Consider the following 17885-nt stretch of genomic DNA (forward strand, 5'->3'; position numbering starts at 1 on the left):
GTGCCCTTTTGGCTCTTTGAATTTCCGGCCGCCTGCTCTTCTTGCACCTCATGTAACGCTGGTGGATGAACACCTGGCTGGTGTTCTTGCCTGCCCGAATGGCGGAATGTTGACAGGCCCCATCCACCTGTTTCTCCCCAGGATATGGACCACCACTCTGAAGAGGAGGACGACGAGGGCAGCGAGAAGTCCCCGGCGGCTGCAGAAAAGGACGACAAGGACAAGAAGAAAAACTGTACGTAGAACTGGGTGGAATGAGATTTCATGTTTTCTTCACCTCGGCAGTTTTCCCTCTGTGAGTTCGGGATCCCTGTCTGTGACATGATCATTATCCAGAAGCACAAACGAAGCTTTGTTCTATACTGACAGTACTGTCTGAATACTGGTAGAGTGTATATCCTAGGCTTCTGGTTTCTCACACATTATTTATTTCATACAGGTTAACGAAATCATGTGTCACCACAAAGTGTCAGTGGAGTCACAGTGTTGGTGTCCTCACATGGGTCTGGAAATGAGACCAGAACAGTGCGCTGCTCTGTCCCTTTTCTGAGGCACATTGCTCTTTGGGACAACCCTGCACATGTCACTACGGGTGGGTGATGATTGTGTCCCTCTGTCCCACAGCCACCAGGCAGAGCGTGTCAGGTCCCAGTGCGGATTCAGAGCAGGGGAGGGTGCGCACCAAACTCCGCAAGTTCCTGCAGAGGAGGCCAACGCTGCAGTCTGTCAAGGAGAAGGGCTACATTCGGGGTGGGGGCTCTCTGCGACTTGATCTGCCACAGATTGAAATGCAATCAGCAATATAGAAATGCCACAGTACTTCATGTGTATATTACCAGTGCCATATGGTCTGTGATAGTAGCTGATGACTTTAGGGCTTGAATCATTTAAATGGCTCAATCATCAAGCTGTAAGTGGAGTCCTTGTGTGGTGAGTTGGTGCATCATTAGTACTGTCTGATTATTCTCCAGACAGCGTGTTTGGCTGCCATTTAGACACTCTGTGTATGCGGGAGAACACCACCATCCCCAGCTTTGTTGAGAAGTGCATCAAGTCTGTGGAAAAGCGAGGTGAGCTTATTCTGTATATTTCTACATGCCGGAGTTCCTGCTAAGGCGTTCATGCATTGTTACGGTTTGGTTGAGGATCATTTGCACATACGAGCTGCCACAGATCTAAAGAAAATATGTCTTTTTTGATTTTCATTATTTTCACCATGTGCATTGTAACAAGTGCTCCATTGTTCATGGATTATTTAATTTCAAGGGTGAGAGATGTCAAGTGTAAGAATCTCTTGACCATTGAAAATTTTGAATGTACTCTTGATGTCCTTGTTTTGCACAGTCATCTCAGCAGTTTGAAAAAGGAGCGACTAATTTAATTCTGTTATGAATGGAACAAACAGGTCTGAATATTGACGGGATCTATCGGGTCAGCGGGAACCTGGCTGTCATCCAGAAACTGCGGCACAAAGCGGACCATGGTAAACGCCTCTGGGCCTGTCTATCTAAATGCGGAGAGCCTATCAAAAGAATGTGATATGTGGTTTACCAGAGAGTCAGTCAGGTATTACCACATACAGGCCAGATGGGCTATTGCTCGGTTCAGACATTTCAGTCGTTTGTTCTGCCAAGGAATGGATGTGGGTAGATCTGCCAGGGTTTCCTCATTTCTCCTCAGTGGCTCCCTCTAGTGGTATATGAGGCAACTGCAAACTTCCATGGTGAAGTGAGTGGGGAAGCACAATCGCTCTCAGCCCTGCTAGGGTGCACTGTTGGACTTGTAGGGCAAAAAATTGCTACTGACTTCATCTGAGTGCATTGAGAGGAATGTATTCATCTTTGGCACTTCTGCATGAGCATAGAAGGCATGAAGCAAAGAGACAAGGTTACTACAGAACAACTGATGATGCCAAATTGGCTGGAAAAAGCTAAAAAAAAATTCTTACAAATTCCAGTCCTGGGCCTGAGACACCAGTCTTTGCTCAGTACTGAGTTTACCAATCTGTTAATTGATTTCCAGCTCTTCTTGACATAACTACTCGGGTTTAGTTTTGGTTACATCTTTTAAATGTTTCTCTTTTTTAAAATTCTTTTGAGTTGGCCTGTGACATCTTTGAAATGATTTGCAAAATGAGAGTGCATGTTGTCAGGCTCGGTCACTGTGTCCCTCTGTCCCTCTGTATCTCCAGAGGAGAACCTGGACCTGGAGGATGGGCAGTGGGAGGAGATCCACGTCATCACGGGGGCGCTGAAGCTCTTCTTCCGAGAGCTCTCCGAGCCACTCTTCCCCTTTAGCCACTTTGACGGCTTCATCGCGGCCATCAGTGAGTGGGACCCAGCTTCCACCTCCTCTATGACAAACAGCTCTGACAGACAGATTGCACATGCAGAGCTGGTCTGGCCATTGGTCTGGCCCATGCTCTATTTTGCCATTAAACTGGAGTCAATCTTTGGTGGTTTGGATAGTGAAGTTAATTGACAGAATGTGAATTTTGGTCGTCAATTGTATGTTTTTTCTTCCTTGTAGAACTCGGTGATTATAGCCAGAGGGTGTCTTACATGCACGACCTGGTTAAGACTCTCCCTTTGCCCAATCATGACACCATGGAGCTTCTCTTCAGACACCTGCGCAAGTGAGTCCCTCCTGCCTGTCCAAAACTCCTGCCTTTCTTTTATGGCTCTATGCACTGAAGATGTTTAACTTGCATACTGAGTAATTAGCACTGGAGGTAGGAATAATGCATGAGAAAGCTAAAGGGACCTTTATTGTTCTCCCTAGAATGCAATACATTACATTATCAGCATTTAGCAGATGCTCTTATCCAGAACGATTTACATAGGTTACAGTTTTTACATGTTATCCATTTATCCAACTGGATATTTACTGAGGCAGCTCTGGGTTAAGTACCTCACCAAAGGGTACAGCAGCAGTGCCTCAGCAGGAAATTGAATCAGCAACATTTTGGTTACAAGCTGTGTTCCTTACCACTATGCTATCCTGCCGTCCATTCATATTCATGAAGAATATGAACATAATTTTTCACCTGTATTATCAGAAAACAACCCATGGGGTCATCAGCAAGAGAAGGGGACATCATACTGAAATGACTGTAGAACAACAAAAGTGAATGAACAAAGTGTCTGCCTTTAAAACAGCCTGCACTCAAAATGGAAAGATAAGCTTTCACAAGTCACATTTTTTACAAGACAGACAGCAAAAAAGACTGATAGCCTTCTTTAGTGTGTAGATAGCTACAAAGCCTTTTGTTCAATGCTGGTTGACAGCCATTTTGGACGTACTCCAAAGGCCTAGTGTGTCAGCTTCGTTTCACCTTGTTCACTCCTGTTAGGGAGTGGCTTCTGAGTGCCTCTGATGTGCCTCTCCCCTCCTGCAGGGTGATCGAGTTTGGAGAGGTGAACCGCATGTCTGTTCAGAGCGTAGCCATTGTCTTTGGCCCCACCCTGCTAAGGCCCGAGACGGAATCTGCCAACATCACCATGCACATGGTCTTCCAGAACCAGATTGTGGAGCTCATTCTCAACGAGTATGATAAGATCTTCCGTCCGGACTGAAACTCCAGCCTTGGACAGTGGACACAGGCTGCTGGGAAGGACAATGGGAGCATGGGCTGCTGCATCAACAGGGTTGGAGCAAGATTGATTAGGGCCAAGTAGCTGGGCCTGGTGACTTCTTCCATTTCTAAACATGCATGTTTTGTATTTAGGGCTCCCCAGTTTCAGTCCTGTTTGACTGTGGCACAGGGCTCCCATTATAATTCCCCATCCATCTGTATTGGTACTCCTTGTCTTCTCAATACCTGTGAGAAGACAAGGGGAAAGCAGTTTATTGGCCAGCCCTGAAGCAGAGGAAAGTGACATCTTTTTTGATGATCCACATAACAAGCCTGTGGTAACCTACTATTTTGATGTTGTTTGATGTACAATGACGCCTTGGGTAACCTACTCTTTTGATGTTGTTAGAATTACAACAATATTTTTGGTATAAATCTGTTATTCCAATGAATGACATTTTCTGGTTTTCAGAGGGATTGATTGTCGACTGTATTGAACCATTTGTGAAATCTGGATTTCTACCACAGAGTTGCCATATAAAGAATAGATTTAATTTTTTTTCCTTCACTGTCTAAAATGTCCTGAAATGTTTGTTACTGTGATGTATAATGGGACATTCTATAATTGCCACTGCCATAGCCTTAATGTTAAAGGGAAGATTACTTGCTTCATGGTTATTGTACAATGTTCCTAAAAAGCTGGAGGTGGTAAAATACAGTAATACAGCTACTTTGTACTGAGATGACAATGCATTTAGACGATTATACATATTTTTATAAATTCCAAGCATTAAATGTTAAATATTAGGGAAAACAGCTTGTGGTTGTACAGTCTACTTTTGTTAGCATTAATGCTATATAGAAGGAGGATGAGACCAATGTGTTGAAACAGAGGTTTTATTTGAAAAAAGAACTAGTGGATTTTGTACATACCATATAAATGTTCTTTTAATAAAAATAACTTAATTTGTACCAATGTTGCACCAGAGATTTTCATTTAAAATAGCTCTGGATATGTGTTCCATCCATTAAAGACTGCTTGCAGCTAAAGTAAAACACAGTGCCTGTCTCTTCACACTCATCAGCGTGAATTAGAAATATTTCCGCAAAGGGATATGAATTGACACAATAAACACTGAAGTTATTACACTGAAGATTGAATTCTAAGCATTTAAGCATGCTGTGCTGTGCCATGTACACCAGAGAGCGGGTCTCCCATCCCAAAGTAGCTCAAAGGTTGGCTCTCATGATTGAGATGAGAGAGCGATTACTGGATCAGCTTTGAGAGAATGGATGTGATGTAGTATTAAACACCATGCTGAATGAAACTACACCATCCTAAGCCCTCTTATCCAACCACTGCACACTCGTTCCTTCCCACTGCAAATGGTTGCTCTGTTATCAAGATGGATAGGCTTCCAGTTGTCAACTCTGCTGTCAAAACAACTTCTTCATGATGGGCAGGGGAAATCCTCAATGGCTTTCTTAGAAAGACTGACAAAGTTTTCAGCTCTGAAAAGCCACATATTTGGTCTCCCAACTCTAGACAGTAAAGTGTTCCAAATCCGTGCTGAGTCACATATAATATGAAGAGTTTATCACTGAATTTTTTTTCACAGTGATGCACAATAGCGGTTTAACTGATCAAAAAGCTGGTCGCTGTATATTAACGTCATTTCAGACCAGAAGAATAAGACCGTTTAAAATCTATTGACAACCAAACCATTTAAAGTATATGCACAGGAACCAAAGACACTATTCTGGTTTAACAAGGACGAGTAAATCAGAGGATCATCAAGGTTCCATTACCTCAAATACTAATTATTATTCCTGTTTAACAACTTTTCCAAAGATAGAACAGGACAGTCTGAGGTGTTCCATTTTTACATCACAGCACACTCCCTCCCTCCCTTCCCCTGGCTCATAAATCCTGACATGCCTAATCCAGTTTATGCAAGCACAGTAAATTGCTTGCTGGACCTGTTCTGCTCTGACACTTTATGGTCTGATTGGTAGGTCTCCAACCCGCAAGTAAATACACACACATGAGGAAGGCATCGTGGGAAGTCTGCCTGCTCCTCCTATCTTTGCATCTGCTACTGACTGTAAAAGAGTGCTGCAATCAGCAAAAAAGGAAGAATAGTAAAAGTGAAAAATAGGTTTCAGAGGTTTGATATTACACATTATCACTAATTACAAAAAATCCTCAAAAGTATTATGAAAATATGTTCTTTCATCCTGCATTTTTATTACCACGATTTTTCCAGCGATCTTTAATTTTCCAAATTAAAATGAGGAGCATTACATAGACCTACCTTAAACATATTAATATCCTATTGAAAACTGGAGATGAAATCAATAAATTCAAAAAAACCTCATGACATTTTTTAAAATAAGGCCTGCTATCAATTTTGACACCAGCAGAAGGATATTTTCAAAGTTCTGTGTAGCTACGAGGCCACCTGCTGGTTCTGATAACACACACACGACATAAACGGCCACATTAAAGCTGCTGGTTAGTCGAACCATTGTAGAGACCCACGAAGTAAACCAAGCATTACGCACTGTGTTGCTCTAGTGATTGCTCCTCTTGGGAAAATACCCTTCTGTCTTTTTCCTTCCTCTAATTGGGTCATAAGCAGACGCAGGTGAGTGCCAGGGTGGTGTTTAAACAAGTGTGCGAAAAATACTTCTACTCTTTCATCTCTCTTAATGCCATTTGCTATTTTTTTTGTGCTCATAACCTGACACCAGGTATACGCTACTGGCCAACGGATATCTTTAAGAGCAGACCATTACAACTGGCCAGTTGTTTGGGTTCAGGGTTGTACAGCCGATTGCTCCAACAGTTTGGATCACTGCTATTCTAGAAGAGGGCACACCGAATAAAAAAAACCTGCATCTGATGAATTTCTGTTGATTGAATGAGTAAATTCTTGATGGTTAATGGTGATTTTTCCTTCAGTGTATTCTTGAGATCATCGTTGTACTTTTTAAAGATGCAAACTACACCTTGTTAGGTATAATGCTCCTGGCTGTGAGTCTGCACTGACAGTGCTCTGTTGGGAAACGGTGAGGAAAGCGCACGTAATCCGCAGTCCGTATCCTGCGCGATGATTGGTTGGGTGACGTCAGGTTGTAACGTCAGTTCCTTCAGTCAAACGAAACATGGCCGGCAAAGAGGTTAAGTCAGAGGGGGCTTCTCAGAAAGAATCAAGTGAGCCTCAGAAGCCTCTGTCTACAGCACAGAGACAATATATACGGAGGATGGAGCTCGAACAGTGGAAGAACAACGCACAGAAACTCCGTAATCGTAACGTTGTAACCGGCCTAGTCATTGGGGCTTTTGTGATGGGCGTTTGTATCCTTTTCAAGTCCTACACGAATCGAGCCATGTGCTTCTGCGTAAATGGGCGTTATAGCCAGCCGACAAGTTGTCTTTAGCTAACTGGCAAGATATTTATCTTCCTGTAATGTGAGGAATTAATGCAGTATAAATAATTTTAAAATGAAAGCGTGTAGCCTACGGTAAACGGTGAACAAAGTTACCGGTTTTGGAGCATCACTTATAATATTTAATTGGATTTTTCTTTGTAAAATGCGTGCAATATAATTAGACTAACAAGTAACATAATTAACACGTTTCTCCCATGGAGAGGACTATAACAAGAGAGGAATTCGGGGGACTGATGGTGTTGTTTTGTTTAGATGGTGGTGTTATGTTTAGTCAACATCCTTTTCAATGAAACTAAATTGGATTGTTTTTATATGTGTGACTGTATGAGTAATTGCCCACTGTAATCTGGTACAGTAAAGTTTTCCAATTGGACTTTGAATGCTGTGATTTCCCGATATCCTTGTCACATGTGGATGTTGTCTATAAGGGAAATTCCCAGTGTCTCATTGTACATCTCGATATTTCCTTAACCATTTCCTCCCCGCAGTTGGCTACACTATTTATTCGGTGTCACAGGAGAGGATTTTGGATGAGCTGGATGAGGAGGCCAGAATTGCCATAGCGAGGGGTCCCAGGACAGGTGCCAACTGAGACTATAGTACCTCTGGACTGAATATCACTCTACACTGCTCTGACTAGGCAGACAGAATGGATGTTGGGTGTCATTCTTTGCCTGTCTGTAGGGCTGCTATGTCCAAGGATGCATTTCTTTAGAATGACACTGGTAAGTCAGATCCCTGTCTTCTGCCCCATACTGGCTGGACTAGGACTTCTTCAAAGGTGACCCCTCAACTGCAAACTTGTTCTAATCCTTATCCGCAGGTAATGATGTGCCTCGGCAAAGCCTTCACCCATGTTTGGCCTCATAAGAAAATTATTATTGGACTGTAATCATTTAGGAAGGGCAGCAAGCAGTGGCAGGTGAGCTGCCGTAAAGGTATTGAGATGGCATTCCCTTAAGGCCTCTGCAGTGGCTTTACATGGAAAGTCATGTCTTTGATGCATTTATTTTGTAAAAGAAAATCTTGTCATTACTATTACTGTCTTATAAATTATCAGCTGTAAAGCTCTCCTAACACAATAAATTATATGAAGTTGGCTTTTCCTGTTTGCCTCTTGTCTTATGGTGATTTTATTTTAAAATGTCACATATACACTGTATTGGGACTATGGATGTGTTGGATGTTAGAGTAGATTATGACAAGTATGCATATTCTAATTTTAGCATGTGTAGCCTATACTGTAGTAGGCAGGTTTTTTTGCCTTGTTTATTAACCATTAATATGGAACCTAGGTAATTGCCAAAAGGGCCATTTTAGGCAAAAATGGTAAATCCTTAGTGTGTGAAAAGAAGACTGGCAGTGAAGAAGAGGCACTGTAATTTACACATTTAATTTTAGCTGTATTTACAAATCTGATTCAGGAGATGAAAATACAATCAAATTTTAGTGAGTAAAAAAGACATCGAAAGGCACAGAATCAGCATGGCAGTACAACATCATTTGTGTTTCCTAGCAACACAGCAGATGACAATCATACACAAAACTAGAGTCATCACAATTCATATAGCTATATATTATGTATTTGCGGTGTGTTTCTGGAAACTGATTTTCCATTTGTACTGCATTCTTTCTCAATGTACATACTGTAAGGCAACAGTTCGTAATTCACAGCTTCCATCGCGTTTGTTTTCAATGAACTTATTCATTAGCTTTAATGCATAGGCACACTGAATAACTGCTCAAGGTGGGTACTGTGTATCCCACCATCTTCCCAGCTGTAGCCATATACAAAAGCTCCCTGGCTCCTGTACGCAGACAATCCTGTAGAAAAAGTGCAATGCTTCAGCTGACAGGGAAACACTTTAAAATTAAGAGGGAAAAATTCAGCTGACAATCTTTAAGGAGCAGCACACAAGGATTGCACAACCTTAAATAATTTAGCAGACATGCTTTCATAGGCGCTTTACCCTAGGCAAAAAATTGTGAATGAAGAATGAGTCAGCATACACTGATCAAGCACAAAGCGGGTCTCGTACATTATACTGCATCATTGTTTCCATTTAATCAAAACACAGATGAATACATGTAACATTTCAAGTGGCAGTTTTGACTGACTCGGAGTGAATGGAGAATGGCAGAAGGCAACATGGGAGTATCCTCAGTGTTGGAGCGTGTACTCCAAAGCTTTGGATTCTCTCCATTGCCGGTGTTAACCTGTGGTCTAATACTCAACACGGCCTCTGAAGCAAGTACCTGTCACCAGCTTTGTTGACTGAGAAACTGCAGTCACACCTTAAAGTGCAGAGTAAAAAGTTTAATTTTCCAGAGAATGTACGTATTAGGATGATGTGCAAAAATTTCCAGTGCCAAAAGCAGTTTGACCAGCAAGGCTCAGAATGATTTCAGGGGTTCCCGAATGGCTTAGTTGAGCAAGATGCTAAGTTTGAATCATTAGTCATTACAAGACAAGGACAGAGAGTTTGCAACAGTGGAGCGTAATTGGCTCTGTCCTACCAGGGCAAGAAGGGTTATATTGCCTAAGGATACCCTTGCACTGCTCAATAGCACTCTCTAGTGATTCGTCAGGTGCCTATGGGTTGCTCAGATGACATCGGCAGGGGGCTGCACCTATAATGTGTTCAGTATTCACCTTCCCACATGCATCGTGCTTCAGCAGTCCTGCGCTAGAATGTTGCAGTTGAGATGTAATGAGTACAACTGGCAATTCCAAAATTGGTGTGAAAACGGGGGTAGAAAGGCACAAAATGAACAGAACATTTGGATTATTAGCGTCCTTCAATTAGGTTGTGATTGTATCTGAAAACAGAGCAACTGTTGGTGTATGAAAGCCATCAGTATGACCCCAATGCCTCCCTCAAAGTTCTGACCTTTCTACAGCTGAGATCTTGCTTGGTATACCATAACAGTAAAGCAAAGTGAAACGGTCAAACTGCATCGTGACAGTGCAAATGTACAAGACAAATGACATTCAGTTTGTTCAATCACTGAACAAGTTTGTGTATTTGTGTTTCACAAGATAAATAGTATGTACACGTGCTGTATGAAGATGTGAAGGTGTGTCCAAGTAATTACTGTGTTTTGTAATGTCCCAGGTTTTGGCAGCATTTGATAACATCGTTAGAACCCACAACATGCCAGTGGGCATAAGGTGCTTTAAATACCTGCTTGAACGCTTAAAATAGATGAGAATAGATTTTACTTACAATATCTAATTTTAAATTACAATATGCATATTGCTGATTTGCCATTTTAGGTAACAGCAACATAAGACATGTTGCCCAGTTTCCTGGTTAAATGGAACACCGCTGTTTCTGGATTAAACCAAAAGCATGTTTGATTCCACTGCAATGCCACTATAGTAGGTAGCAGGCAGAGCTGCACAGACAACAGCTTTATTCAGTGGTCTCGTCTGAGAAGCGCAGCACACCACCCTACAGCCAGGTGGCGCCGTGGCTGCAACAAGTAGACAGACTAAAGTGCAAAGGAATTAAGATCTGAGAGACTAACACAGAACAGCAGATAGGGCTCGAGTCCAATGGCTTGATCTCAGTTTGCGGTACTTAGACAGAAGCAGTAGAAATACTCTAGAAGGAGGAAATAACTTTCCCAGCGGTGGTGAGGAGCTGAGGAACAAACACTGCGTGTCACAAGCACAGCGCTTGAAAGGGACAGAACGCTACGCAAGTGAGCTCACTGCTTGCCTGTGTGCTCCAGAGAGATCTACTTTATAATCAATGCTGTCACGGGTCTTATCAGCAGGTTTCGCCACAGCACCGGTGGCGATGTCTAGCCAAGAGAAGGCTCTGTGCACCACTGAACTTCCGTGGCTTGGCTGTGTTGTTTTCTGGATCTCCTCTGCGGCCGGCAGTTGTGTGTCTCCCTCGTCCCTCAGCTCAAGGCTTTTGAGTTTGATAAAGACACGCATGCCAGAGTGAGGGGCCCCTTGCTGGGCTGCTGCAGAAGAGGCTGCTGATGGTGTCATTTCCTCCAGGGCCGGGAGGGCCCGGCCTGTCCCTGTTCAGATGAGGCAGTCCAGAGAGATGCACCGCTGTAACATCTCACTGGGGAGAGGACAGGGACAGGGATCAGGCAATCCGTCTTTAGATACTACGAGTGCACCATCTATGCAACGTATAGTATATTACCAAGCATCCAACACAGTTCATACTCATAAAAACACTGTTCAAATGATGGTGAAGCTGAATTTGTAGCATACTTCATGAAAACCTACATGGATTTTGTATTGATTGTGTCTGAGATCTTTCATGTCATGTTTCAGAGTACAGTAAAATGTGATTAGCAGTGTGTTTGTACTGAAAGTATTCATACCAAATATGTCACTGAATGAGGCCACACTGCAAAATATCATCTTCCTTGTTTTCTCAGAACATAACTGATAATTCATCACACACATTTTATGATGATAACGACAGTTTTCTCGAATGTGTTCTTCCTACCTGACTCAAAATTTTCTCACTCAAGATTGTCTTTTTTTCAAGAAGAAATATCCTAATGAGGAGAAAAATCTCATGTTCAGTTACATGTTACAGTTACAAGTTACATGAGGGTTATTTTTTGTAATATCACAACACTTCAGAAAAATACAGCCTTATCTTAAGATTAACAATGTTGTAATGAGAATTTATTTCTTGAGAAATTTTTCGTCGTTGTATGTTGTATGTATGTATGAGTGTGTGTGTGTGGGGAGAGGAATGGAGGTGAAAGACAAGAGTCTTACTATTCTGCTGTAGTCAGTAGCAAAGGTCACCCCTTTACTTGGCCGTTCCTGGGAGCCACTGCTGCTACCACTGACAGAGTTCTTGCGCATGATCCCTGTGTGGAGCAAACTGCCGTTAGAGGCAACAAAAATTGCCACGTGACATGCAGCGTCCTCACACGGTTCCTGTCAGGCACAATACTGTCTTACTTCAGCAGGAGTCTATACCTAAGTTGTACTGTGCAGGGAATAAAAGACACAATTCAACTGAAGCTCTGTAGTATGCTGCGTGTTATATGAAGCGGGGAGGAGGATGGGGCTAAGGTTGCTTGGTTACCTGCGGGTGGCAGGATGTCCAGTCTCTGTAGGCTGTTTCTGCGGGACGGGGGGTAGCCCCCTCCTTTCGACAGGCGTCTCTGCCGATTGGACAGCATAGCGGCGGGGGACACGATGCCCGGCGGGGGCACCTTCCCCATCCTCTCATAGAGCTCCTCAATCTCCCGCTTCTGAGTGGCCTGCAGGGCCTGCACCTCTGACAGGTGTCTGAACCGGAGAGAGGAGGAAGAGGGAAGAGGAGCGTGAGAAAAGTGAGGGGGGTTTCGCTTTTTAATCTGAATGAACGCATTACTGCACATCATCTGTGCCATTGTACCAGAGAGGAGCTCCAGGCACGGTGCACCCACCTCTCTCTGAGCTCATGCAGCTCCTCCCACATCTCCTCGTCTTCGCTCTCGGTCTCGTCACTGCTCAGGTAGGAGGTGCTGCGGGAGTAGCTGACCCACGCCTGGTGCAGGGGGGCGCTGATCTGGGGGCTCCCCGTGCTGCCGTCCCACAACCGGCCCTCCGTGGCCGCCCCTGGCAGGTAGCTGTCCGCCGGGCCGCCCAGTTGGTTGACGCTGCAGTCCCTCAGCCCTTGCTGCTCCTCCTTCTCCTCCTCCTCCTTCTCCGGCTCCTTGATGCCCTCGCGATGAGGAGGCGTGCTCCCCAGGTCCTGCAGCAGACCACCGGGGGGCTGCTGAGGGGGAGACACGGTGATGGTGCTGAGGCTGGCCTCTGACTCCCCCTGATCCTCCGTGCTGCTGCCTGTGTCGCTGTCCCTGGGAGGGGAGCCATTGGGAATGGGTGTGGCTGGGTCTGGAGCCGGGGCGGAGCTGGCAGGGGCTGCTGGGATCTCCTTGCTGGGCGTGACCTGGAAACGGCCAACGGTGACAGTTGGCTTTTTCTCTGTGGAGAAAAGGGAATAAGCCGAGAGAAACAAGCGTTTATTTTTCTTTATATAGAATTTCTGTAGTGTTGTACTTCTTGAAGGGTGCATCTAAGCTCAATAAAGCTAGTTAGTTTTTTGATTTGCAGAAAGCCATTACTGAAAAGCTCCAATTCTATGCACTCAGTGCTCAGGTTCATAAGCAGCAAACAAAAACCGTGTGGCACCTGACTGGAATTGCAGTACCAGTTTTTTGCAAAAGGTGGCAGACTAAGCTTTCAAAAGGCCCTGTGCAGGCCAAACCAGTGCGCGCAAGACATACAAACAAAAGGTAATCATCATGAACTCCGGTGCCCTCATCATTGCCACAACAGCACACTGTCACAGTGTAAACCTCATGACTCAACTAAGCCAACAGAGCAGCCAAAGTGTGCAGGATTTAAAAAAAAACCTTAAACACGTGGAGGGTGAAAAACAAAACACAAACAAAATCAATAGAGCTGAAAAAAGAGAATGACATCATACAGAAAAGGACCTCTGTCTATTTATGCTTCCACTGATGACCTTCCTCCGAGTGCTCACAGCAGTGAAGCAGCCCACTTCCATGCTGTACACATAAATGAAAGCAGAGGTGCTGTGCAGTAAATTCATTAGCTACAGTATATTGTTGGCCTGGAGCCATCCCCTCATGAGAAACCGGTGTGACCGATCAATGTGTTACAATGTGTTACAATGACAACAATGTTGAACACATGGATATAACACCAAAGGCACAAGTGATGTCTCTACGGCTGCTTTTGTCAAAGGAAGCAATTTTTTGGACTCTCTGTTTCGCAGATATTAACCGTACATATGAATGGGCTCGTGATGACAAGTAATCAAAGCAAGGAGTTTCTGGGGTGCTTCCTGCAGTGTCAGACTACAGAGTAGCGAGACCCAGACCTACCCTCAGAGATGGGAGATAATCTGTCCTTGGAGGTGCTAACAGTGGCTTCAGACACCGCGGGTGGAGACAGCGTTCTCGGGCTGGGGGAGGACACCTTCAAGCAAAAACAACATCTTAAGTTATATTCCAGTCTGAGGATTCATGCTTAGACAGTATGAACCACACTATGCATGCACTTGTTGCGCAAGTTCTACCCAGATAATAAAGGTCAAAAAGAGGTTTGGAATTTCAGAGAAGTGAGGATTCTTCAGGTGGAAAGAACAAAAGGTGCAAAAAGTGTGTTAAATATGAACAAGTCTGGTGCGCCCCCATCAAGTGGAGCTGAGCGTGCTGCTACGTGGGAGGATGTGAACATGCTGACAGAGCCCTGCGGGACCCTGACGGGCGTAGCTCTGCTAGCCAGATTGACACGCTCCAGCGCCTGTCGCTCACCGTGCTCTGTGGGCTGACCGGAGCAGAGGAGGAGGGTGACGTGGTGGAGAGCGAGCTGGAGCTGTCCACCCGGTCCTGGGACTGCACCGTGAAGGATGGGGACAGGTCCGGCCGGGAGCCGAGCTGGGACAGGGGAGAGGGGCTGGCGCTCGCGGGGGTGGGGGTGGGGGCGGGCTGCCCCGCCTCCTGCTGCGGAGCCCTAGATGGGCCCCTCCCGGGGGGCGGAGCCACCTGCGGGGACCCTGGCTGTCCCGTTTGCCCCTGGGACTGGGCGTCCGAGTACTGGTACATGTCGTAAGGGCCCGGCACCCCGCCGGTGCGGTAGGGGGAATCCCCGGAGATCACCTGGGGCTGCTGAGCGAACATGGAGTGGAAGCCTGGCTGAGAGGCCATGTGAGGGGGCATCTGAGGGTGGAAGCTGGCCAGCGAGGATATGCCCTGGGCCAGGGGGCTGGGCATGGAGGTGGGGGGCATGAAGGACTGCGCCACGCTCATGGCTAGCGAGAGCACATTGGCCAGGGAGAACAGGGACTGGGTGTGGGCAGGCCACATGCCAGGGAGCTGGGGCTGCTGGCCAGGGGGGGACATGGGGGTGCCATCCCCACCTGGGCTCAACGCGTCCCCCTGGTGGGGGGAGCCGGAGGAGGAGGGGGAGGAGAAGTTGGGGCTGCTGGGGACGCGGGTAAGAGTCTGTTTCACAGTTGGGGAGTAGGGGAAAGGGAACTGGCTGTTTGGCATGTAGGGGGGTGTGGGGTACTGTGACAGGTGCGGAATCTGGGTGAGTGGCACCATTGGCACAGGGTCAGCGGTGGACACTGGTGGGTACTGGGAAGCAGGAGGGGGGTAAGATTGGGTAGAACCTGGAAGAGACAGAACATACATTTGTTGAGGCTTCTTGTATGTGGTTGACTTCTTGTATACTTTAACACATTCAAGCCACTGGAAAAAATTAGTTATAATGACAGAAAACATAAGTAACCAACTAACAGGAGGCCAAACAGATCAAGCCAGGCCAAAAAATTGAGCGTGCCTGCAATCCAAAAGGTCATATGTGGCCTTTAAATAGCACTGGGTACAGCTGTGTAAAGACTTCCAGTGCTAATACATTTCGTAATACATTTACTCTGACATAAACAGGTTAAACAGTAAACAGGTTAAAACTAAGAATCTAAGTCTGAATTGATCATGTTCATTTTGATTCACTTGTAAGTTTGTGGTATGATATCTTTTACAGAAGAGATTTCAAAGATAATAAGTACCATGTTTCAGGGGATTTAACAAAATATTGCATTAGGAAGTGGAAAATCTATCCATGGTGGCCATTTTGCTTCAAGCACAACTGTCTTGCATACTTAGACCTACGGATGCATCCCTTTTGCCCACTCAACCTTCATGGGTTAACAAACAGACACTTGATGCCAAGTTTGCAATACCATACCTGCAATACCTAGTCCGCGTGAGTGCATGAACCATTGTTTTTAAAATGCTTATTATGCTGTCTTAGACTTGGATATTCAAATTTACACACAAGCATCATACAGTTAAATGAAATGTAAAAATGAGTAAGAGCCAGATTTTTTTTTTCATTTGAAAAACTGGTCATTCGTAGTGAGGTGCAGTTGCAAGGCAGCTTTAGTAAATAATATAGCTGCTGAAGAGTTTCCCACAAGAGCGCTTTCTCTCTATACATTCCTTCCTGAGCTCTTGTCCAACTGATTGTGCTCAGTAATGTCAGGAAAATGCCAAGCGAAGTGGCCCCCTGAGGGAAAGTGTGCGGTTTGGAACACAGCCCATTTCTGTTTCAGGAGACGCTTCAGAAAAAAGCACTCTGCCATCACGAAAGCTACACGTCCACAGCTGAAACATTCAATGACAGATAAAAGACTGTTCGCTGTTCCACTGAGCAACTTCACATACGTTTCATGGAGTTGAAAGGACAGTCTCCTGACAGTTTTGTGTCAATATGCTCCACAATTCCTGAGGGGGGCTTCCCAAACGTTTTTGACAGTACACTGCTGAACAATGAACACATCACATGAAAATTGCTGATGGGGAAGGAGGGAAAATTGCTGATGGGGAAGGAGGGAAAATTCCCACAAAATCCAACACAGCTGTCACACCATGTGACCTGGGAACACTACTCCTGTTTCGTGCCTGCGCTGAGCAATGAGCCTAAAGACACTTCTGTTAAACAACAGATAAATACCTTTACAACCTCTACTTTTCTCTGCTACAGATATGAGACTTAGGATCATCTTGTTCCACCTTCTGTCCAGTAACAACACATTTCCCTCTTGAGCACTGTAATACTGTAATGGTTTCCATGGAAAAAGGTACCCAGTGATGATGCCACTGCATAATTAAGGACTACAAGACTACAAGACATGGCAGGAACTACATGGAAATGAAACCTTGAAATGAGAGCAGATTTGAAGAATTAAAAATTAGAAGTGAAAATGCACCCACTCACAACTCATATTTCTAAAGGGTTTAAGGTTTTAAGGTTTTCTAAAACCCTTTAATGCTATCCTCCACTTTTCTTTGAGGTAAAAGTTTGCACATTCAGACTTAACATTTAAAAAAGCAACATAAAAACCGTAACACCTACTAAAAGAGTTATGAGGTGACTTTCACTTGAACGTAGGACGGAAATGTAGTTTCAGTATCACCTACTAAGCATTGTTCACAGGGTTCCTGGTAAAATTCCCTCTGTGTTTCCAGTGCAGCTTTGGAGGAGGCTCTCTCAAGAGGCCTGCTGAATAAGGGCAGCTGGAGCCTTGGCAGTCATGCCTGCTGTCATGTGCCACGGCACCGGGAAAAAGCGTTGTTTCACCGCCGCCGCGGCGTTCAGGTCCCGCAGCACCGTTTGGGCTGGGCAGCGCACCAAGGAGGCCCTTAAGCGGGGCAGACGCACACACTGACCCTGAGGTTGTCTGAGAAGATTGTCAGGCTAAAAACTTGAAACGACGGGCTAGGCCTTCAGCAGCCTGCCCAGTGCGGCACAGCACTGCCTTTGTGTTAACTCTGAGGCGGGTCCTGGCAGGAGCCCGAGTGGAGCGGCATGTCTGCATGGGAAACGGGCGCTGGGCCACGCCCGTGCCGTACCTGAGGGTGTGTTGAAGGACTGGGAGCGGAGCGGCCGGACGGACGGGGACCCGTCGGGGTCGATGTAGAAGCTCCCCACCAGCCCGGGAGAGGAGCCCCGTGTCACCTGGGCGCCGCTGCCGAAATCTGCAGGAACAGACAGGTGGTGACACCCCGTCAGTGCCCGCACAGGGCCAGGCGGAGACACGATAAGGACGGCAGCAGGAATAGGAACAGCACTACCAGTACCTTGCACTTTGATCCGTTTCAGACTCTTAACACTGAATGTACTGATGTACAACGTACATCAGTACACTGTACATCTGTGTACAGTGCAGGTGCGGGTTCCCTGCACCCGTTCCCCTGCCCTGGCGAGACCCGGAGCAGCTCATGGTTACACAGTGGGAGTGTATTTCCATTCCCACTCCATTCTCATACACAGCAGGTG

The 17885-nt window shown here is 45.5% G+C and overlaps 3 protein-coding genes across 4 annotated transcripts in view; 2 read left to right on the top strand and 1 right to left on the bottom strand.

The window, feature by feature from the left end:
* Positions 1-4444, top strand: part of LOC118794412 (rho GTPase-activating protein 27-like) — a 31590-nt gene extending 27146 nt beyond the window's left edge. Inside the window, exons 13-19 of the mRNA XM_036552662.1 lie at positions 142-235; positions 625-750; positions 972-1070; positions 1406-1483; positions 2192-2326; positions 2530-2635; positions 3398-4444. Coding sequence (XP_036408555.1) covers positions 142-235; positions 625-750; positions 972-1070; positions 1406-1483; positions 2192-2326; positions 2530-2635; positions 3398-3575 — 816 coding nt within the window. The 3' untranslated portion in view covers positions 3576-4444. The remainder of the gene's footprint in view (positions 1-141; positions 236-624; positions 751-971; positions 1071-1405; positions 1484-2191; positions 2327-2529; positions 2636-3397) is intronic.
* Positions 4445-6741: 2297 nt separating this feature from the next.
* LOC118794868 (cytochrome c oxidase assembly factor 3 homolog, mitochondrial) lies at positions 6742-8102 on the top strand. The gene is made up of 2 exons (XM_036553157.1): positions 6742-6935; positions 7519-8102. The coding sequence occupies exons 1-2, from the start codon at positions 6743-6745 to the stop codon at positions 7620-7622; spliced, it is 297 nt and encodes a 98-aa protein (XP_036409050.1). The 5' UTR covers position 6742; the 3' UTR covers positions 7623-8102.
* A 407-nt stretch (positions 8103-8509) lies between these two features.
* LOC118794866 (serine/threonine-protein kinase WNK4-like) overlaps positions 8510-17885 on the bottom strand; it is a 48339-nt gene continuing 38963 nt past the window's right edge. The window contains exons 14-21 of one of the 2 annotated variants that reach the window (XM_036553155.1): positions 17459-17584; positions 14354-15213; positions 13922-14015; positions 12455-12995; positions 12109-12314; positions 11793-11887; positions 11512-11563; positions 8510-11115 (exon numbers count right to left, since the gene is read on the bottom strand). In XM_036553155.1, the coding sequence (XP_036409048.1) occupies positions 11549-11563; positions 11793-11887; positions 12109-12314; positions 12455-12995; positions 13922-14015; positions 14354-15213; positions 17459-17584 (1937 nt within the window). In that variant the 3' untranslated portion in view covers positions 8510-11115; positions 11512-11548. The remainder of the gene's footprint in view (positions 11116-11511; positions 11564-11792; positions 11888-12108; positions 12315-12454; positions 12996-13921; positions 14016-14353; positions 15214-17458; positions 17585-17885) is intronic. The other variant, XM_036553156.1, reaches the window with a different exon arrangement.

This window comes from Megalops cyprinoides, chromosome 19, assembly GCF_013368585.1.
Source record: "Megalops cyprinoides isolate fMegCyp1 chromosome 19, fMegCyp1.pri, whole genome shotgun sequence".
NCBI classification, from domain to species: domain Eukaryota; kingdom Metazoa; phylum Chordata; class Actinopteri; order Elopiformes; family Megalopidae; genus Megalops; species Megalops cyprinoides.

Bases quoted from the DNA above. Each gene is read 5' to 3' on its own strand.
- LOC118794868 (XM_036553157.1), top strand. From the start codon at position 6,743: ATGGCCGGCAAAGAGGTTAAGTCAGAGGGGGCTTCTCAGAAAGAATCA. The intron at 6,936-7,518 runs GTATCCTTTTCA...TCCTCCCCGCAG, and splicing joins GGCTTTTGTGATGGGCGTTT to TTGGCTACACTATTTATTCG.